The sequence below is a fragment of the Zophobas morio genome, unplaced genomic scaffold (genome assembly GCF_036711695.1).
Source record: "Zophobas morio isolate AGI-343-1 ecotype UQ-CSIRO unplaced genomic scaffold, CSIRO_AGI_Zmor_V1 ptg000006l, whole genome shotgun sequence".
NCBI lineage: Eukaryota > Metazoa > Arthropoda > Insecta > Coleoptera > Tenebrionidae > Zophobas > Zophobas morio.
In genome coordinates, this window is record NW_026972111.1 from 1,155,192 (window position 1) to 1,178,832 (window position 23,641).

The window sequence follows — 23,641 nt, forward strand, 5'->3', positions numbered from 1 at the left end:
TGATGTTTCTAGGAGTTTGTCGGCCTTCTCTATGTCGTGTTTGGTTTGTGACTTATCCTGTGTTTGTTTTGTTTTTTAATGTGGTAGTGTACATGAATGTGATGTTTCCAGAAGAAGGATTTTTGTATAGTTGTTCCAGAGGTTTTGAGGTGACACAACAAGCCATAGTTTCAAGCTTAGAACAAAGTATGATTTATGGCAATTTGGTGTTTAATGTTGTTATTGGTGCTTTACTGCCCAATTGGATGTGTTTTTGGATTGTTGCGTTTGCCAAATTTTCAGCAAAGAATGATTCAGTTAAATAGATTAAAGATTCCATATATTGTACAATCATGTTTTTAATACACATTTATACTTATATTAAGTGTTTGTTTAATTGAACGCGCTATTCTCAGAAACTACTGGCTCGAATTCAAAAAATCTTTTTGTCTTGGATAGTCCATTTATCGTGTCTACATATGGGCTATATAACATCACACTACGATCAATAGGAGCGATGTAGCAATGAAAAATTCAACCTTTACCGTTATTCGAGGATTTAATTTGAAGTTTTCAATATTTTAAAATTCTCAAGACAAAATTTACAGATTTGATTGACTGTGAAAATAATTCTGTGCGACGAACTACCTCAGGTGCAAATCGCGATGATTTATTTCATGGGTAATTCGGATACGGAAGTTGATCAGCATTGTGCTCATAATCAACATAATAGTCAAACATTGAAGCGAGACATTGGATGGTATGAATAAAACTGAGTAGATACTAGCAATAGAAGAACAAGACAACCAGAAACGAAAAAGAGAAAACTCCTTTTCACCATCACCGGAAGGTCAAAGAGTACAGAGGAAGCAGAAGAGGGTACAAGCAGGAGACATGGACGAAGTAAAGAATATGTTCAAAACGTTAATGGAGGAAATCGCAGAAATGAAAACCAAAGAGCATACCAAACAGAAGTAACAACACTAAGAGAAGAAAACCAAAGACTGACCGAAAGATTAGAAAGAGTGGAGCAACACTTAGAAAAACTGGAAAAAGCAGAAAGGAGAAACAACATCGTAATCCAAGGAGGGAAACTACAAGGAAGCGAAATAACAGCAGAGGTTGAAGAACTCCTAAAAAATAAGGTAGGAATCCAAACTAAGATACAAGACGCAAAATTAGTCAGCGAAAAATACGACATAGTAGTAGCAAAGATAGAGAACTGGGACACAAAAAGAGCAATCATGAAGCAGAAGAACAAATTAAAAGGATCAAAAACGTTTATTGAAGACGATTACACCAAACAAGAGAGCGAGATACAGAAGAAAATAAGAGGAATAGCAGCAGCAGAAAAAGGGAAAGGAGTCGAGGCAAAAGTAGGGTACAAAAAGACGATATGGGCAGGAGAAGTCTGGCATTGGGACACTAAATTAGACAAATTAGTAAAAGCACCGTCGCACCCCAAAGAAAATCCAAAAAACTAACAGAGGAAGAAACCACACACCGGAAAACAATGACGACGTATGCAAAGCTCATGGATGACCCGATAGGAATTACGAAGAGAAAGAAAAACCCGAAAATTAGAATAGGAACATGGAATGTTCGAGGAACATATAGCGAAGGAAAACACAAACAAATAGTTCAAGAATTACAAAGGTATAATATAGATGTAGCAGCTATACAAGAGACGAAACAAAAAGGCAAATTCATCACTGAAATAGACAACTACATATTATTTAATAGCGGAATTGACAACAGAGAACTAGGAACAGGATTCATGGTGAAGAAGAGCCTGAAAGGAGCAGTAATTACCTTCAAATCAATCTCAGAAAGAATGAGCTATATAAGATTGAGAAGTAAGTAGAGGAAAATAAGCCTACTGAATATACATGCGCCGACTGAAGAGAAAGATCTAGAAGTAAAAACAGAATATTACGAAGAACTAGAAAGAGAGTATGTGAAAATACCAAAGCATGACATTAAAATGGTTATAGGAGACGCCAACGCAATGATAGGTAAAGAGAATTGCTACAGGCCAACAATCGGGAAAGAAAGCAAACACCAAAAAACAAATGAAAATGGAGAAAAACTGATAGAGTAAGTAAGTAATTTTTTTTAAGTAAGTAATTTTATTGTGCTAAAAACATAAAGTTTATACACTCGTCCAAAGGTTACAAGAATGTAATAGTAAAAATAAACATAAAAACTATGCAATACAATACTTATGTAGATTATGAGCTACATGATAAACAAGAAATTACTCAAAATTATATTGAAAATATTCATTAAAACTATAAAAACTATTTTCGGTTAAGACATCCTTGATTTTTTTTAGAAATTGAGATGGTGGAAGGTTGCGGAAACTCTGAGGTAATTTGTTAAAGAACACTATACAGAAATAGTTCCCGGCAGTTCTGCAACGGTTTATTCTCAAATTTTCGATTAACAAATTTGTGGACTTGGTATTATAGTCATGGAAAGAACTCAGTGTAGGAAATTGATTGATTTGGTTTACTAAAAATTTAAAACAGTGATAGATGTACAAGCAGGGCAATGTCAAAATATTTAAGGATTGAAATGAAAATTTGCAATCATTACGATAACCAATACCTGAAAGGATTCTAATAGCTCTTCTTTGAAGCCTAAAAAGGTTTTGTGACGAGGCGCTGTGTCCCCAGATTAGTATACCATATACTACGTGAGATTGTATTAGCGCATAATATGCAATTTTTAATATGTTTTGATCAACATGATTTGATAAGTTTCTTAAGAGATAAGTATTTTTAGAAATGATGTGAACAATATAATCCACATGTTCATGCCAAAGTAATTTAGTATCTAAAACAATTCCGAGGAACTTGTTAGTACTTTCCGTATCCGCAAAAGACTTATCTTTCTTCAATGAAAATACCATCTGAACTGATTTGTCCTTATTTACCCAAAGTTTGTTGGCGAAAAACCAAGGTTCCGCTTGCGAGAATATATTCATAAGAGTACTTATTAGTAATGAAGATGACATTGCTTTTTTACTAAAAGTAGTATCGTCCGCGTACAATATCGTAAAAAAATCGGGGAAAAAGTATGGCAGATCGTTCACATAAATTAAGAAAAGTAGAGGCCCTAAGATGGACCCCTGAGGTACACCATACGCGATTTGTTCTTTATCGGAGACTATACCATCGACAGAGACTACTTGCAATCGATTCAAAAGATACGATGAAATTAATCTAGTGGCATCTGGCTGAAAGTTGTAAAAAAAAAGTTTACGGATTAGTATTTCATGAGACATGCAGTCAAATGCCTTACTAAGATCTAGGAAGGCAGACACAAAATATTCACCATCTTGAAAGGATTTAACGACATTATCAATAAAAGATAGAACAGCTTTTTCAGTGGATAAGCCTTTACGAAATCCAAACTGATTTGTACAAAACAAGTTATTACTAATAAAGAATTCAAGGATTTGTTCTAACATTAATTTTTCGAACACTTTAGACAACACTGGAAGAAGGGAGATTGGTCGATAGTTATCAACTTCATTGACATTACCTTTTTTGCATATTGGACATACTAAAGCCAATTTTAAGCAGTCTGGAAAAACCGAGTCAAAAATACATTTATTTATTAATTTGGTCAAAGGTGCAATTAGTATATCCTTTACTGATTTTATAACGTCGACATTGAACCCATAAATATCTTTGCTGCTCTTATTTTTTAATTTATTCAATGCCTCACGAACTTGTACCTCTCCAACTGTCCTGAATTTAAAGAACATATGTGACGTGTTATTAACAGATATAATAATTTTAACAGGATCAAGATTAGTATTTGGTAAGGAATTAAGAATATTTTTAGCAATGCTCGAGAAATGTAAATTGAATTCGTTAGAGGAAATTTTTATAGTTTCATGAATAGTACGTTTTGTACTTCTATTTATTAATGACCACATAGCTTTAAAATTATTAGAATTGTTTTTAATAAAGACATTGTTGGCTGCAATTTTAGCTTTTTTAATAGCTTCTTCATATTTACGCTTAAAATTATTATACATTATTTTTAAATCCAAAGTCCCATATAATCTGTAAGAACTATATATTAGATGCAGAGTTTCTCGCATGATTTTTAAATCAGGGGTATACCAAATTATATTATGGACCATGGATCTGTTACACGATAGTTTCTTCTCAGGACAGGCGATATTATAATACAACAGTAGCGTATCTATAAAGATCGAGAACAAATCAGACGTATTAAAGTCGCAATTTTGATCAATGAAACTCCAATCAACTTGTTGTAATAAATTAAAAAACATGATTTTCCCAAACTGTGAGATGGGCCTTACATATTTAGGGATAAATGAGTTATCGAATACAGCTTCCTTTAGAGTAACATTTACACATATTCCAGTATGGTCCGACTGATAAAGTTTAGCAGGTGTTATATTTATCATATTTGAATTAATATTAGTAAACACATTATCAAGTGTGTTGTTATAACGCGTTTTAAATCTGACAGTAGAATATAAGCCGTAGCTAGACAAAAGATTACAAAAATAATTGGCTTTTGCATCATTAGTGCCAAATAATAAGTTAAAATCTCCACCCACTATGACGTATTTAGATTTGCAATGAATTTCATTAAGAAGAATGACTATAGTATCAATAAATTTATGAAAATCGCCTTTTGGCGAGCGATAAACCGTTATTAAAATTAAATCTAACTTAGTGATAAGTACGCCGCATGATTCGCAATCCACCTCAGCAGAAAGTGGTGATACCTTATCAGACAGAATCTTGAAGGGGATACTTTGGTGCATCAGCTGCATGACTCCTCCATGCTTCTTTGAAGACCGCGCAAAAAATGCTGCCGTGTTGAAATCGGGCACATGAATATTATCGATTTCGATATGGTTCAACCAATGTTCACAAAGGCAGAGACAATTTATTTTTAGAATTTCCACTTCTGATGTCTATATTCATTTAAGATTCACCAAAAAAACCCTTCAGATTAAAAATTTGCTGAAAATTTTCTACAGAAGAAACTTTTTCGGTAAATTTAAAATTATTCTCGAAAAATTAATTTTGCCCATCAAAGTATAAGTTTCTTAATAAAAAAAAATCGCCATTTATTTAAAACCCATCGAAAAACTGCTAGATTGAAAATTAAGAAAAATTTTACGGATCATTGTCTCCACTTGAAATTTTTGGAATCTGTATAGATATTTGTTTGGCCGAAATTATCACGATTTTTAAAAAGTTATCATTGTATTTTATTTATTACGTTATTTATTTATTATATCGTTTTATTTTGTTTATATTATTTATTTATTTGCATATTTTGAAACGTCATTATTTTTCAATGTATAGATTTGTTCAAGATCTGTCGAAAAAAACTCCAAATTTATTTTTTATAGAAGTTATTCCACTTTTGATAATAGTTAAATAAGTTTTCAGTTTCTTGTTATGAAAAGATTTCGTATATTAAAAAAAAAATGTACAAAATATAAGCCCCGCCCGCCCACCCCCTCGCAATTGTGATGATTTTTTCTTCATAGTGAGCCGAGGGCGGAGCTTAGTTGCAAAATTCTCATTTCTCTGTAAGAAATTACCATGTGAAATATGTTCTTGAAACAGTAAAATTTTGCAAAAACCTATGGATTTGGTAATTCAACAAATAAAAAATTCATTATAATTGAGATCTGGACTTTTTTAGTTACTTATAGTTTTATTTGAACAACACGATAGTTAAATATGTTTTTAAATAGTTTCTTGTTCGGGAAAGATTTCGTGTATTAAAAAAAAATGTACAAAAAGATATTCACGACACTTGGCATGCTTTTTTAAACTGAATAAATGAGCCTAATACACATCAGATCTAAAGAAAATGATTTTGAAATAAGTTATTCTGAAAATCCTATTAATTTATCCGGATTAAAAGGTGAAATTGCTTTAAAAACAGCAAGTCTCTGGTATAGTTGGGATAACATTACTGAAGAGTATAAAAATAATGAAATGAAATACAGGTCGTCCCTAAAGGGACTAGTCCAGCGCATGTCTAAAGACCCTCGTGAGCATAAACAGAATGAAATTAGAAAAGATGGGGTTCGGGTTGAACAGGATTGGAAAATATTAAAATTACCAAACGGCCTGTACGATGAAAATGAATTAAATAATTATATCCAAGAATATTTTGGAACTTTTGAAACACCCCCGTTTTATTTTGATGTAAATTATGCAACTAATCGTTTTATGCTAATTATACGCGACATAGATGGTGAAATTGACTTTTCCCACGGAAAGATTCATGAGCTTTTAGGATTTGATAAAAAAATATATAAACAAGGAATAAACTATGCAACAAAAATTGGTAATATCACCAAAGATATTGATCAAATTTTGATTCACTGTTCCTTAATTTCATCTAGTTATTAAAACAATCTTAAAAGTGATGTTATATACGCTTTTATTCCAAATATTTCACCTAGATCTTTAATTAATATTGAACCAACGCATTCAAAATATTTACCAATTAATCGTACGGATTATATATTTCATATTCGCATTTCTGTTACAAATCAGCTAAATCAATTGATAAATTTTAATGGAGAGTGCTTAAATTTTGTTCTAGATATACAGTAATTGTCTTCGCCTTTGGGGACGTCTTACCTGATTCTTTCTTGTAGAATAAATGGTACTTGTCGTTCATAGAAAACAATTATTTCCGAAACAATATGGGTTTGGTCTTAAATATCACAGAGATATTAGAGGTGGAAATATTTTTCAATCTATAAAAAAATTTGCTATACCAGCATTAGGCTTCTTATATCGCAATATACTAAAAGCTTTTTGGAAAAATAATAAAGAGGATATCATTCAAGGTGTAACTTCAGGGCTTAAAAATATAGCGTCTACATACGTAAAATCACCGCCGTTTTCTACATATAAAGAGGAAATTATAAATCCCATTCTAAACAAAATGAAAGAAAAATCGTTGAATGAACATTTACGAGGTGATGGAATAAAAAAGTGTCTCATAAGCAAACCGAATCGATTGACTAAAAAATCAAAGGATATCATTAAAAATCTGCTGAAGGCAGAGGATTAATTACCGTTTAAGTGAACTTTTTCTAGGTATTTCTCTCTAGGAAAATAATTAAAATTACTGACAAATTCCTCTTCACGTATATTTATTTCTTTTTCATTTATTTTATCAGCCTTATATAAATGCAATAACTGTCTATAAAATTTATAAATCAACTTATATTCTTCAATTGTTTCTGATATTTTTAATCTCTTATCTAATATTTTTATAACCCCTGCACCAAGAGATAAACAAACTAGTGGAGGAAGGGCTAACGAAGACAATCCCGATGCACTAAATAATAATTTACTAATAGATAATCCGATTCCAATTTTATAAAAATATATGTAACTTTTTCTGTATACATACAAGCGTTTTTGTAGATATTTTTCCATTTATAACATACAAATATTCTGAATCAAAGATTCATCATGAAGGCATAGCCGAATATTGAAATAGCTCATGAGTGGACTATGTCCACGAATTTTTTCTCATTGAAACTACACGGTATCTGTTAAAAGAATATAATATATCATAAAAATCTTTGCCTCTGTTTACATTAATTATTACGTATATATACAGTAATGGCCACATAAAACAGACGAATTCATTTGCAATTGTGTGTTGTTCCACGCAATATTTTTTCCGCTACTTAATAAATATGTTTTAATTTTTTCTGGTGGAGAAATACCAAAACTGTCAAAATATAAAATATTTCTTAAATATGGTTTGTTTACATAACATACCCAGTGTGAGCCGTAACGATTAGAGGGTTGAAAATTAATTATGCCTGATTCATCTTTTCTAATTTTTTTTGGTAACATGTCAATTGCAAAAACACCTCGAAAATTTCGCGTAGCTTCATGATTTTTCTCATTTTTCATAATATCAGATATTTCTATATTACTTAAGCCGTATTTCCTATCAATTTTATTCCTTGTCCATATGTCTCCGACTTGTTCGGATTCTTCGGTTTTTTTTTATTCTTTTTTAAACCATCTCCGAAGGCTTTTTGTGCTAATTTAGTACCTGCATATCCGACTGCACCTAATCCCAATGCTTTGGCTGCAGCTATTGCTGCAGGAATTAAAGCAGGCAAAAATCCACCTATCTGTGTTGGAGAAAATTTGATATCACAGTATTTCTTCTTGTCTTTTTTACATTTTTTAATTTCATCATTCTGTTTTTCTCTCAATTTAATTGTTTTATTAGGTCTTTCTGTTAAATCAAATCTTATATTACAATATATTCTTTTACCTTTGCAACTTTGGAGTTTTTTTATTTGATTAGGTGATAAATATACTTTATAATCAGTCATTTATTTAATTAAAAACTAAGCGAAGCGTGAGGCAGGCTACTTCATTTCCAAGTAAATCTTTTCATCTATGATATTCATATTTGCAATTCTTTGAGATTCAACTACAGCATATATATTGTAATTAATATTTTGATAATCTTTTAATGTCCAATTAACTTCTAGTTCAGACGATTTTGTTTTACTAAACAAATTTTCATCATTTTCTTTTGTTACATCAAAAGCAACAACTAAATATCGGTTACAAAAATCTTTATAACTAACACACGTACCTTCATCCAAATCTTTTTTATAATTACATGAAAGGAATGCGGCATACAAACGTTGTAAATCCTCATTATTCACCAGATATTCATAAGTAGGATGTTGCGTACCATTGATTTTAATATTTATTCTTTCTAAATTCATATTATCAAAAATCATCATTGTCTTGGTAAAATTATCATTTCGGTCAGCTATAGAAAAAACTATAAAAACTCTAGATATTTTATTTTGATTATTTACAATGCGCCAGTTTCCACTTCCAGAAGACCACAAATTACTACGGTAACAGTTAAGCGCATTCCATCCACAAAGAAAGTTCGATTCGCTAACTAATAATGAAGATAACATTTCTTCAGTTTCTAGTGAGGGTTTTGCTATTGGGATCCACAAACTAATATCAGATATTTCATAATCATAATTTCCGTCAATTTTAGCATGTAATATATTTTTCACTCGATTTTTACGTAATTCAATGCGAATTTTTCCATTCAAAACTTTGTTATAGTCTCGTACAAATCGGAAAATTTTAGATAAAGGAATAAATTTTGTAATAGTTTTTCCATCTTTTGTTAACAACCATCTCTCTAAATATCCTTTATTGAATGCAGAATTATTTGTGATTTTTGAAACAATAGTTTTTATATCGACATCTAAATCTTTAAAGTTTTCAGATTTATTTTGCTCATCATATTTATATTGAGATGTATCTGCTGAATCTGCTGTGTCTGGATACCAACATAATTGTGATGCTGAAGTGTCAGACACATCTCCTGAAAATTCAATCAGATTTGAAATTAACGCAGCAACACCCACATAATTTGTTTCTTCTATTAATACACCTTCATAGAATAGCCTCACATAGTCAAAATCATTTATCCCATTATTTGATATGGTTGCATAATTATTTGGATCGTTTTTAATTTTAGATTTGACAAAAATATAAGCACCTGATAAATGTTTCCGTCCACTTATGTTAGTTTCGATCGTATACTGTTCAAGTTCTTTCACATTGACATTAGTTTCTCTTATTTCATTGTAAGTATAACTTTTTGTTGATTCATCAATTACAGGTATTTCATCAATACGCCATAAATTGTCTACAACGTTTTCCATTTATTTAAATAAAAAGAAGGTTGATGGAATCAGTGTCCACACAGTGGACTATGATTCTTATTGTAATAAATGAAATGTATTACTTCGGTCTGCCAGAATTTTTTACTATTTTTTAGTATTTCATCTTTATCAGGTAGTCCCTTGGAAATGAATATTACTAATTATTTCGAGCAATTTGGGTATTCAGATAGTAATGGATCATCATTAACAGAAACTAATGAAGCATTAATAAGGTTTCAAAAATTCCGTAATTTACCAACTCATGGAACTTTGAATCAGGAAACACTTGATTTAATGAAAACACCCAGATGTGGTGTCAAAGATAATCCAACAGCTTATAGAGTTTATTATCAAAAATGGAATAAAACAAATCTTAAATGGTATTTTTCGTTAGCTACAAACGAAATGAAAGAATTAGCAGAAAAAGCCTTTGATCAATGGGAATCTGTTTCAAATTTAAAGTTTAATTACAATAGCGTTAAACCGGACATACTTATTTCATTTTCTAATACGCTGTTTCAACATAATCATAATTCACGTTGTCAACAAGGAATATGTTCTAGCAGTTTTGATGGAAAAGGTAATGTTTTAGCACATGGCTTCTTTCCAAATAATGATGAATGTCTAGGAATTCATTTTGATAAATCAGAAAATTGGTATTTTGGGGAATCAGGCAATACACCTGATAGCCAAACTAATTTTTATACAGTATTATTACATGAAATCGGACACACATTAGGTATTGAACATTCTGCAAATAATAATTCAATTATGTACGCCCATTGTAAAGGTGATATTGATAAATTAACTCAAGACGATATGTGGGCAATTCAATATTTATATGGAAGAGCTGAACGATTAAAATATGAATTAATACCAACAACAACAACAGTTAAACCTACTGTAAGGCAAAGCATCCCTGAAGGTCAGCCTAGAGGTATATTCGGTAATTTATGTGATTTTAATGAAGAAATTGATACATTCTTAATTGCAAATCATCATATGTATATTTTTTATAAGAAATATGTTTGGTTAGTCAATTTAAAAGACATGACTTATGATAAAGAACCAAAATTTATTAAAGATTATTTATATTTTTTGCCAGATGATTTTCAAGAAATTTCACATATTTATCAAAGACCTTCAGGTGATGTTTTAATGATTGTTAAAAATTTATATTATTTAATTGATTTTCCAAGTTTTAATGTTAAAAGTGGATATTGAAAATTTAGGAATACCAAAAGGAAAAAGAATTGATGCAATATTTAGAACGTATTCTGGAAAAACATATATATTTTATGACAAAGTCTTGTACATTGAGTTTGATGAGTGTTTGTTTAGATCAAAGAAAAATGGCCTTATTTCAGAATTATTTGCTGGAATACCTCCAAATATAACCAGAGCATTCAGATATAGAAATTTATATTACTTTAAAGATAAAATGCATTATGAATTTGATGATATTTCGAATACGTTAGTTAAGTCTGATAAATTTGACTTGACAGTTTTCGGATTTAAATGTGGACTTATCGATCAAATAATAAAACTAATTAATCGTCTGTGATTCACCTAAGCTGTACTATACATTTTCATACAGTAGGTATTTATGAAAACTCTTACTCAAGTGACTCAGATGATAACTCTAATTTAACTGTTGAAGAAAAATTTTATTCTGGCTCATATAATACTTTAAATATTCATTGTCCCAATACATGGTAGAAGGAGACATGGTATAGGCATCCGATGTACCAATTTAAAAATCGTCTGCGCGTCCATTTGTGACGTTAGGTGGCATCAACGACCTTGTGACTCTTGTGAGCTTCGCTAGGGAAGTCTAGGGAATTTCAGCTTCAATACGTCAATTAGTTGTCGACTAATGAAAGTTAATGAAATGAATAATGATAAAAATGTAATTATTGAAAGTTGAACGGTCCAAAAATGTGGTTTCATATCAATTTCGATAAATGTGGGACATCAGCAAATGCAAATACGAATTTGTGATATCCCTTGAGTGTTGAAAGGAGGTTTTTGACATATTTATGCTCAGTTCTCTCCACAAACCTAAATTCTGCGATCACATCACACATACGACTGCAGCAACTGAATAATCACAAATAAAATTTTGCAATTTAAAGAATTTATTTTAAATTGCGCGCTAATTTCACCCCACCTGACGTCACACCCGATGCGTATGCCTATACCATGTCTCCTTCTACCATGGTCCCAATATACCTACTTAGGTACAGGGTCATTATAAATGTTTCTTCATCACGTAATTTTATTAAATAATTGGTTTACCATCGTTTCTTAATTAATTCATTTCTCACAAATATTTCATTTAAAAACCAAAAGATTATTTGAATAATAAACAATGCGCCCCTCTTTCTATCCTCTCTACTCCACGCCTATGCTCCTGCGCGCAAGTGCAGTCACAGAACTGCCGCAGAAGAACGGCGCAATTGACCAGTAAAGTGAATGACGCGCGAAATTTGAACTCAGTTCATAACACGAGACCCGTATTTCAGTTCCCCGTGTAATCCTTATGGGTGAAATCGAGGCGTCACTTTAACGCTTAAATTGTACCATTAAAGTAATTTTCTTATATATCCCACTACCTGTACCATTAAGACTGATATTTTTTACTGTTGATCTTGATACCAAACATGAACGGAACCGGTAGTATTTAATAAATATTTAAATTCAACTTTTACCACTACATTTGCCTCGAACGTATGTCGTACAGTGGTTCATACTGCCATTGACTTCCCTCTCCACATAAATGGCTTTGATTTTCAGATGCTACAGATACGGCTGTGAATTTAAAATAATACATAAAGGAGATCTCATATGTGCAAATGTTTTCAATCAATTGCCAAATTTTGATTTAAGAATCATCATCAATGCCAAGCTTTTTTCTTTTCACACATTTTTGCTAGAAAAGGAAAAACTTAGCATTCCTGATTAAACCTTTCATGTACAAGTAAAAATCACTTTCATTTTAGTACGAATTGGGTCTGAAACACCCATTTAAAAAAAAACACAATTTATTAAAGAACAATTTATTTCAAAACAAAAAAAAAGTATTTTACAATAAAAAATTGCACTTCCTAATGCAAAATCTGATTCACTTTTGGTGAAAAACTGATCCACAAACTGTTTTCTTGATGGGCCATTTAAATAGTCCTCGGACACTAATAGTTCTTTGACACTGTGAAGTAGATTTTCTTCAGATCTTTCTAGTTCTGGGCCCAATAGCAAAAGCAGTGCTTCGCTCCTATCAGTTTGTCGTAAGCTTTCATGAAGTTGTACCTCAACATTAGCTGTTTTTAGGCTGACTTGGGGATTAAAAGAATTTTCAGAGACAACAGCTCTGACCTCAGCTGATTCACTTTTCTTCAGATGTACGTCCCAAGCACGCAAATTATTGGTCCAAAATAACTACATTATAACGTCCGTGTAGGGCAGGTGTAGTCATATGGTGACATACAAATGCACCTCTTGGGGTTTCACATGTTGCCTCTCTTAAGGAATATCTAAGCATAATAAAACAAAATACGTCATAATTTTACTTGACACAGAATTTATCAATATACATTAACTTATTACCATAATCTTCTCGCATTCTAGCTCGAATAAACTCTTCAAGCACATTTAATTCAGTATACCAATTGACTTTCACTACATTATTTGACTGTAAAGAATTTTCTCCAAAAAAAAAAATGGCAGTTGCCCCTATTGTTAACACATGTCTTTCTGTCATTATTAATAACAAATACAAAAAAAACAGTCCACAAATACATAGGTACAACCTAATGTGAATCAATATCACAGAACTAATATATCATCCAAAAATTGTGATTATGATTGTTTGTTGCAGCGTTGCCACGCCGTTTTGCTTGCTATCGGTAGATTCCTTCGATAATTTTCGGTAAATTTCGGTATTTTTTCGGTAGATCGGTTTTTTGTGATAGAAAAGGTATTACACATAAATAATACAATTTTTTTTGTCATATATGAAGAAGGTAGAAATATTTTGTTATTAAAAAGAAACAAATAAAAAACAAATATATTAACATAGATCATTTAAAAAAATATATAAGTAAACATGCTAAAGGTATTGTAGTAGGAACATTTTGTTAAAAATAAAAACACAATAAAACTATAATATTCCCCTTATTTATAGCCTCAGATGCTGAACTGTTTCGGGGATATACCAAATTTTGTCTAAGTAATTAAAAAAAAAATCCCCTTTTAATTATTACGCGTTTAAAAAGAACAGATATTTGGCGCTATCTGTAAAAATGTATAGTGGTTACGCGCGTAATAGAGGAAACTAAACAAATCCGCAGAACTAAATTTATACTGAAAAAAATTTTAAGAAATAAAATTATATAAAAAAAATTATTGAAAATTTATAAATACATTAAAAATAAAAATTTCTTGAATTATCGTAGACTTTTCGGTAGATTTAGTGTTTCAATCGGTAGATCGGTAGACAGAGCCCAAAATCGATCTAAACGTCACTAGTACCGCAAAATACTCGCGTTCTTTTTCTTTCCCAAGTGTTTCTGGATTTTCCATTTTACTCATGCGCAAGACGTTAGAAACGATGTACGTTACTTCGATGAATAGCGTAGTTTTTAATTTGCAATATATCTTTAACAGAAGCTTTTTATATAGTTAAACCTTTAGTAACAGGAAGATAATTGTACAGTCTTTATCGCTTGTAGCATAAACTAGTTAAGATTTCTACCTATGCGGCGTATTTTGTCTGTAAAATCAAGCTCCCATAAGGAACCCATAGTAGAATTTTTGAATTATGAACTGCCGCGCATTCTAAATTCTAACCTTACTTTACTGGTCAATTCCAGTTAGGTAAATGCGATCGAATCTTGGTGTCTTGTGTCCGCCATTTTAAGCAGTAAGAGATGTCTTCTCAATTATTACAAATAGAAGCAAATTATCCAGATCTTAATAATAGTAAGTTTTAATACATGTGTCTGCCTGTTAATGTATAAATATTTTAGAGGAATTGCCTTACTACATGGGATGTGTGTTTGAAATCCAGCGAGACCAGGCCAAGGCTTGTTTTTTGCGCACGTGCTTTGCAGAGGTCACGATAGAAAATGTCGTTGGGTTCAAAAGAAATCTCCATCCCTCTTGCGTTTGGCGAGTTTTTTACAAAAGAAAGAAGCGAACACCTGATTATTTTGAAAAAGGTAGCCAAAGCAAGACACCCATCGATCCATTACCAGAAAGTGATGAACAATTGAAACAACTGTTTGATGATATAACCAAAGTCAGTGCTTCTGTTGGAGTGAAGGTACTGCAAAAGCAGTACACTGACAATAGAGAGTTCGCAGTAGTGGACTATAGTCCGATATTCTGCTCTTGTCCAGTACCGGATTTTAAATTGGCCACAGAGCCACCTGGTATGTGGTCGATTTCAGAGGTGACAATGGAATTATGCAGCATGAAATTATAAATTAAGTAAATTAAAATTTTTGGTTGTTAATTTTATAGGAATGTGATTTATATTAATAAAGTAAAAGTATTATATATGTGATTTTTTTTTTGTTCACTTGGAAAAATTTATGTCCATAAATTTAAAGGAGAATATTATCTACAATTCAATTTAAAATAATCAAGTTTTTTAACTTATTCTTGATAAAGAATTTGAGTTGTTAAAAATTATCTCATGAAGAACAAACGATAGCAGTCTAATATGTGTAATGTTCTATCTAACTCAGATTATTATGCGAAGTTTTGTTAGTCATTTTCTATGCATTTTTTTTTTTTTCAACAAAAACCACAGATTCAGTTGTTACGTCTGACTCACATTTTTAAGAAATCGTAAAAACAGGGTAGTTTTCTTTATTTTTAGCATAAAAATCTGGGTCACATTTTTAAAAAGACTAAAAAATGGGGTAGTTTCCATAAAAAATTGATGTTTCAGTAGATAAAATGAGCTTAAAAACAAGTCATTTTCTCTATTTTTCGTGTTTTTGAACCGACTTCAATGGGCTGTTTTTCCAAACTCAACAAACTTCAACGACAAAACTTGAAAATCGACTCATTTTCCTAAAAAAATTTCTATGGTTTACCAGAGCTTCAATTTTTCCAAAGATTTCGACTAACAAAACCAACAGTTTTACATTTATTAACGTTAATTGAAGAACGCTTGGAATTTCCTACAGACAGGTAAAAGTGGTTAAAAAATTTAATGTGTAAATATATTATGATTTGATCATTACAGAAATCAGGCGGTGTCACCTATAAATCAGCTGCTTACTACATTACGATTCTTTGCAAGCGGGGGCCATTTGAGTACAGTAGCGGACTATATGGGAATGCACATCTCAACTGTGTCGAGAATAATTAGACGTGTATCGGACGCTATAGCAAGGCTTTACCACCATTTTATTAAGATGCCCCAAACTCTCATGGAGCAAAGGCTTATTCAAAATGGTTTTTTTGACATCGCGAGATTCCCTAGAGTGATTGGGGCCATTGATTGCACTCATATCAAAATTGAATCACCAGGTAAAGATTTAAAAAACCAAAAACACATTCTTTTCATTGGAACGTTTTTAAGGTGGAGAAAATGCTGAAGTTTTTCGCAATCGGAAAGATTATTTTTCAATTAACGTTCAAGCCATGTGCAATGCGAATATGGAGTTTACCAACGTAGTTGCTAGGTGGCCTGGTTCTACTCATGATATGACCATTTTCAATAACTCGATTTTACGAGCAAATTTTGAGAATGGAGATTATTATTATTATTAGTACTAAAAGCCAGTCTACAGGTGGTGGAACCCAATTACAGACTAACCGAATGATCTGTAAAGATTATGTATTTACATGTGTTACGAAAAATTGTTGACTATTCAGGCAGCTATTATTACTACCTTATCCTATAGGAAAGTTAAACAATTTTAATTGGCTGATTCTATTATGTTGTATATCAAGTTAGGATAGCTGCTCTTAACACACAATCGTTTACTATGAATATGTCTATGTTGTCATTAACATCATGATAGTTCAGAATCATCTGATATATTGGAGACATTAGCAGTGCATTTGTTCTGGGCGTTGGAATTTCGAACGTGTTCAATTTCCTGCTGTTGAATGATGGGGTTTTGAATAAGATTTTTGACAATAAATAAGGACTATCGATTTTATTCGTTAATATTTGTGTTAAAAATTTTAACGAAAAATATTTTCTTCTTTTAATTAGCTGAGGCAGTTGAACTTCTTGTAGTAAAATATCATGTGGATAACCTCTCTCAGGATATTGGTTGTTAGAAACGAAGAAGATGAATTTAGCAAACCGTCGCTGAACTTTTTCAAGACTAGAGATATGTATTTGATGGATAGGCGACCACACAACACTGGCATACTCCAGGCGAGATCGAACCAATGTTTTGTATAATAGAATAAGAGTATCGACGCTGTTCAAATATTTACCGTTGCGCAATATAAAACCAAGAGCTTTACAAGCTGAAGAAACTGTATTTTCTATGTGATACCTAAATGTGAGCTTGCTGTCATAAATTACGCCCAAATCTTTAAAAGTGTCGGAACGATTAATTATTGTACCATCTACAGAATAATCGAAAAGTAGAACATCAGTTTTCTTAGTAAAGCTTATAGTAAAACATTTTTCTCCATTTAAAAGCAAATTGTTGTCAGTACACCATCGTTGAAGTATATCGATGTTACCCTGCAGTTTAATGCAGTCTTCCAGCGTATCAACTTGACAATATATTTTCAAATCATCCGCATAAAGTAAATGAGGAATGTTTAGTCTCGAAGATAAGTCGTCTATATACACAATGAAAAACAAAGGTCCCAAAACAGATCCTTGAGGAACGCCCGAAATTTGTTTAAATAATTTAGATTTATAACCCCGGTACTGTACATATGAAGATCTATCATACAGATATGATGATATCAGATTCAATAAATCCTGTGACAACCCGAAGTGTTCCAATTTAGCTATAAGCAAATTGTGATCGACTCGATCGAAAGCCTTCGACAAATCGGCATACAATACATCAACCTGTTTTCCCTGATCGATATGTTCACAAAGGAATTGCGTGATAGATATTAAATTTGTGACCGTTGATCTTTTTGCCACAAAACCATGCTGACATAAAGAAACCTGATTGAAAATGTGACGGGGCATCCTTTCATGCATTATAAGTTCAAAGACTTTACTAAAGTTATTAATTATAGATATAGGTCTGTAATTTTTTACTTGGGACCTATTACCTTTTTTGAAAATTGGACAAACACGAGCAATTTTCCAGTCAGAAGGAAAGGTACTTGTTTTGAGTATTTGATTAAAAATTATTTTTAGAGGATAAGCTAAAGCCGATTTACAGTCTGAGACAATAAAGGCTGGAATTAAATCTGGTCCAGTTATTAAATTAGGTTTTATTTTAGAAATAGACATCAAAATTTCTTCTTCTGTTATATTATTTTTGATATGTAAGGTTTTTGGATATAGCGCAATATTATTATCAGAGATAACGGAAGAGTTATTCACCGAGAACGAATCCGAAAAACAATCCGCAAATGCGTCAACGATTTGTTGTGGCTGAGTAATTATTTCATCACCAGACTTCATAACAGAGGGGATGGATGTACTATTGTTAATCGAATTTATGTAGCTCCAGAAACGTTTCGGATTAAATTTGATTTCGTTGTTCAATTTTTTAATATAAGCTGAGTAGGCAGTCTTAATATCAGCTTTTATTTTACTCCTTAATCGTTTAAACTCATTGTAATCGTCATTTTTATTATATTTTTTAAACTTTCGCCAGACTGCATGTTTTTGTTTTATAAGCAAAATAATATTTTTGTCAAACCAGGCTGGATAGGCTCCAAGTGACGGCGATTTTTTAGGAACACTTTTGTTAAATAAATTATACAACATGTTGTTAAAGGAAGAAACCAAAATGTTAGGGTCAGAAATATTTAGAAGAAACGACCAATTAACCAGTGCCAATTCATTGTACAAGTCATGTAGTCTAGCTTTTCTAAAATTGTACTCAAGAACACCAGTAGATGAATATTTAGTTGTTTTTGACTTGAACGATTCTACTACAATTTCGAGAGCTGGATGATAATCATTTTCAGCGAGAATTAAATCGTTTGCCTTCGAGACTTTACATTGCTTGCTACACAACACGAGGTCTAGCAATCTATTCATTTTATTTGTAACACGATTTTGTTGACTTAAATTGAAGAAAGATGTAAATGATGAATAGGATGCATGGATAGAAGAGCTCGGTTGGTGATGTGACCAGTCAATAAATTCCGGGATATTGAAGTCACCTAAGATGAGCAGGTCGGAATCATATAGTTCGTGCATTGACATAAGCGAGTCGAATAAGATGGAGTAACTGTTGGTAGGACACGATGGCGGAATATATAAAACACATATATATGTGCAACGACAGTTATTAAATATCTTTACCAGTAATACATCGATAGTCGGAACTTTATGGATATCATTACAAATACTATAGACATCTAAATTAATTGCTTTAATATTATGTCGTATTCCCAATAATACCCCACCTCCTCTCCTGTAGTTTAAAACAGTAAATTTACGATCGGATCTAAATATCTGGTAAGAATTTAAATCAATGATTTCACCATCTTTTACACTATCGTGTAACCACGTTTCAGTCAGTACGATGATATCGTAAGGTACCTGAGTTGTTGCATGAAATAAGTCTTTTAATTTTGTATTAACACCTCCTACATTCTGGTAGTAACAAATAAGATTAGAATTATAGATATAAGGTTGCGGGAATTGCAGTCCAGGTGACGTATTTAAGACCATCGAGGAAGTAGGAGGTATTGGTGTTTGAGGAGAAGCAGTTGAAGAGACTGATTGCTACAAGTCGCTTAAGCCGAAAACTTCTGATTTTAATTTCCGAATAAAATTTTTGTAAAAACAACAATTCTCGTAGTCCCAGCTAGCATGAGAGATCTGTTCTGTATTTAAGTTATCCCTAGCCTGAATACTAGAGCAGTTGATGCATTTCCATTGATCATTTTGAGCTTTACACTATTTTAACTCATGTTCTTTAGAGCATTTTGGACAAGAAAGAGTTTTCTTACAAGTTTTTACAGAGTGGTTAAAACCATTGCACTTGTAACAACGCAAAACATCTACAGCATCGTAAATATTGCAGCCGTCCAAACCAATTAGACAGTGGCCTAGGTTCAGTGCTTTTTTATATGAGGAAATGTCGACTTGCAATATTATTTGATGTAGGTTTCGTCGTCTTTTTATAGGCAAATATTTTAAGAGAGTACACTGCGAATTATCTGAAAATATATGTTTATTTTGTTTCAATAGGTAAGGTACTATCATTTCTTCACTTATATCCTCTGATATACCTGAAATACGAATTCTTGGTAAGGGTGTCTTGACATCACGAATGTCATAATTTTCGTTTAAATTGTTATCATGTGCAAGTTTTTTAAATTCACCAGGGTTTTGGCATTTTAAAAATACACCACCATTTTTTATGGGTTTCACTTTCGCAATTCCGATTTCATCAGAAATTCCAGGGCTGATTGATGTTAGAATGTCAGATTTAGTTTGAGCAATACTTTGAGCTCCATTTTTTGGTTTGACTACAATGGCAGACGCGTTTTTGAGGGTAGCAGCATACGATGCAACTGATTCTGGTGGAATTTGTAATTCACGGTTATGATAGTGTTGATTCATCATTTTAATTTCTTGGCGTAATAGTGTGTTTTCGTGTTTTAAATCCTCGATTTGCCGACTGAAGAAAGTAAAGTTTTTATTAACTGTGCGTGTAAAATCAACAAAAATATTTCTTATTAGACAATCTGGAAGCTTCCCTATTGCGGCACTATCAAAAAGTGACATGGATGGTACAGGAGTTAGAATATTTTCCGTGTTTGTTACAGAGGTCGAAGTTGAACTGCAGTAATCACAACTCCAAGATTTTATTAAGCCTGTCTCTTTCATAGAAATAACATCATTTTTGTTTAAGTTGGCACAAGACAGGTGGTAATTAGCGCTACATCCCTTACGACATGCTATATAATCGTCATTTCTATTTATATACTTGTTGCACATTTTACATTTAACCGCCATTGTAAGGTATAATTCCCCGAAAAGGGGGAATTCGCAAAAACTGTACCAGAAAATACGTTTATAAGAACTTTATAAGAAAATGGTGTATTCAATAAACGATCTTAAGTACTAGGGTATACGAGCCACATTCAAAAGAGGCCCATACCGAAACACCCTTTTGGAACGAACTCACCACCACAGGAATGCAGAAATTAGACCAGGGATGACACCTAATAGTTAAAAATTTAAGTGAACAAATAACCTCAAAAAATCGCCGAGATTACTGGAGCACCAAAACACAACACACGCACCGGTGATGCCGACTCGAGTTATTCCAAATTGTATAATATTGGGTAAGTTTCAGTTTTTAATATGTGTTTTAAATACATTGCATTTGTTTTCAGGTGATGGTGGCTATGGTGTAAGACACTATTTTTTTACACCATTATTAAATCCACTCACTCAAGAAGAGCAGTTGTATAATGAAGCTCATATTCGTACAAGAAATGTCATCGAAAGAACTTTTGGTGTCTGCAAACGAAAATTTCCTGTGCTAGCATATGGATGTCGATTAAAAAAAGAAACTGTTTTGAGTATTATAATTGCGTGTGCAGTCCTGCATAATATAGCTCGACAAATGGGTGAAGATGAACCTCCTCTCCCAGCTGACATTAACCAGCATGAACTGCAGCAACTTATTGAAGATGGTCAAATACCAGAGGTCAATGTTATTGACAACCAAAGGAGGGGCAGTGAAATTAGAAGAAATTTTATAACAAATTTTTTTGGAAATTTATAAATTTAACAAATAAATGTTTTATTAATATTTTATTTTATATTTTATTGTTTTTCCGTATTATCCTGTTTCAGTTTTCTCAGCTGCTCCTTTTTTATTTCAATATCTAGTTCTAAAATTTGCTTTCGAAGCAAACATTCAACTTGCTTTCTTTCTTCGTCATGTTTTTGTCCTTCGAGTTGTGCCTCAACTAACTCCATTTTCTTTGTAGCTAGTTCGTCGTAAGCTTTCGACAAATGGCTGGAATGTAGTGCTGTTATTGTTGGCCTCCTCCTATTAATGACTGATTAATGTTAAGACAAAGGTCTTTTCATCTGCCGTAAAATTTGCTCCCCTCTGGCGCTTTGTATTATTCATCTGAAAATAAAACATATGTACATAATTCTTTACAACAAAACGTTCTAATTGTGGTACATACCTTCTTTATATTATTTTTTGTCTTGTTAGAACTTTATTCCACACTTTTCACCGCTGATTACAAAACACTCACGAACGCTGCTACTGTTGAAAGGTTGAAATGGCTAAAATGATTGCAAAATTGCAAATTTTCGATTTCCAAAACCATCAGCCAATAGAAACGAAGTATTGTTCCGTTACTATGGCTACCGCACATGCGTTGTATCGTTGTGTCTCCTTAAGCACTGCTTACAAATTTAAGCCACAGGTAAACGGGCACTTAAATTAAGGATTTCTTAGAAGGCTTTAAGAGAGAGTTAACCGTTGGTGCAACGCATTCTTAGTTTTAAGAAAAGTACCTGACTTAAACGTTGGTGCAAATGGGCATTAAAAACCAAAAGATTATTTGAATAATAAACAATGCGCCCCTCTTTCTATCCTCTCTACTCCACGCCTATGCTCCTGCGCGCAAGTGCAGTCACAGAACTGCCGCAGAAGAACGGCGCAATTGACCAGTAAAGTGAATGACGCGCGAAATTTGAACTCAGTTCATAACACGAGAGCACGAGACCCGTATTTCAGTTCCCCGTGTAATCCTTATGCGTGAAATCGAGGCGTCATTTTAACGCTTAAATTCTACCATTAAAGTAATTTTCTTATATATCCCACTACTTGTACCATGAAGACTGATATTTTTACTGTTGATCTTGACACCAAACATGAACGGAACCGGTGGTATTTAATAAATATTTAAATTCAACTTTTACCACTACATTTGCCTCGAACGTATGTCGTACAGTGGTTCATACTGCCATTGAGTTCCCCCTCCACATAAATGGCTTTTACTTCCTCTTGTCTTGTTAAAGGTCGTTTACTGTCGTCTGAACTAACTCGGTAAATTAGCCTTTACACGCACCCTGCCTGTAAAACGTTACCGTGGCAGCTTTACAGGCACCTTGCCTGTAAAACGTTATCATGACAGCACCGGAATCAAACACACATTCGCTGCGTCGGCCTTTTTCCTAATCTCACTAATACTGTGCTAATACTAACGTTAAAATCACCTTCAAACTCTTCATCTTCATCGAATTCCACAATTAACAGAGCTCAGAAACAAAATTAAACTATTTAAATTATTAATCGAATTTACAAATTGACAGTCCCGTTATTTTCAAACAATTCAATTTTCCATAGTTACCGGAGCAAACTATGAAAAATAACTGCAATTTCTATGACTGTAATTTCAAGTAAAATTTCTAGAGATGCCAAAGTTGTTCATTTTCAGGATTTTCAGCAAGAGGAAGTAAAACGTTGTACGCGGCTCGCTTGCAACTAGCCTTTACTGGGGCTCACCGGATTACAGAGCTCGCTCCTACGTCGCTCGCCCTGCAAACATTCCGGCTCGCCCGTAAAGGCTAATTTACTAAGCTTGCCACGTAAATAACTATGATTTTCACATGCTACAGATACGGTTGTGAATTTAAAATAATACATAAAGGAGAGTTTTCAATCAATTGCCAAATTTTGATTTAAGAATCATCATCAATCCCAAGCTTTTTTCTTTTTACAC

General features: G+C 32.5%; 2 protein-coding genes and 2 long non-coding RNA genes across 4 annotated transcripts; all 4 read left to right on the forward strand.

The window, feature by feature from the left end:
- The first annotated feature begins 1,492 nt into the window (after window positions 1-1,492).
- LOC135123208 (uncharacterized) lies at window positions 1,493-2,080 on the forward strand. Its single transcript, XM_064047701.1, has 2 exons — window positions 1,493-1,835; window positions 1,974-2,080. Exons 1-2 carry the CDS (start codon window positions 1,493-1,495, stop codon window positions 2,078-2,080), a joined length of 450 nt encoding a protein of 149 aa, XP_063903771.1.
- Window positions 2,081-14,641: 12,561 nt separating this feature from the next.
- On the forward strand, window positions 14,642-15,310 carry LOC135122954 (uncharacterized). Its single transcript, XR_010279502.1, has 2 exons — window positions 14,642-14,731; window positions 14,779-15,310. It is a non-coding gene; the product is annotated as an uncharacterized LOC135122954 (long non-coding RNA).
- Window positions 15,311-15,846: 536 nt separating this feature from the next.
- Window positions 15,847-16,413, forward strand: LOC135122955 (uncharacterized). The gene is made up of 3 exons (XR_010279503.1): window positions 15,847-15,952; window positions 16,008-16,294; window positions 16,347-16,413. It is a non-coding gene; the product is annotated as an uncharacterized LOC135122955 (long non-coding RNA).
- Window positions 16,414-21,195: 4,782 nt separating this feature from the next.
- LOC135123209 (putative nuclease HARBI1) lies at window positions 21,196-21,678 on the forward strand. The gene is made up of 2 exons (XM_064047702.1): window positions 21,196-21,232; window positions 21,284-21,678. The coding sequence occupies exons 1-2, from the start codon at window positions 21,196-21,198 to the stop codon at window positions 21,676-21,678; spliced, it is 432 nt and encodes a 143-aa protein (XP_063903772.1).
- Window positions 21,679-23,641: the final 1,963 nt, after the last annotated feature.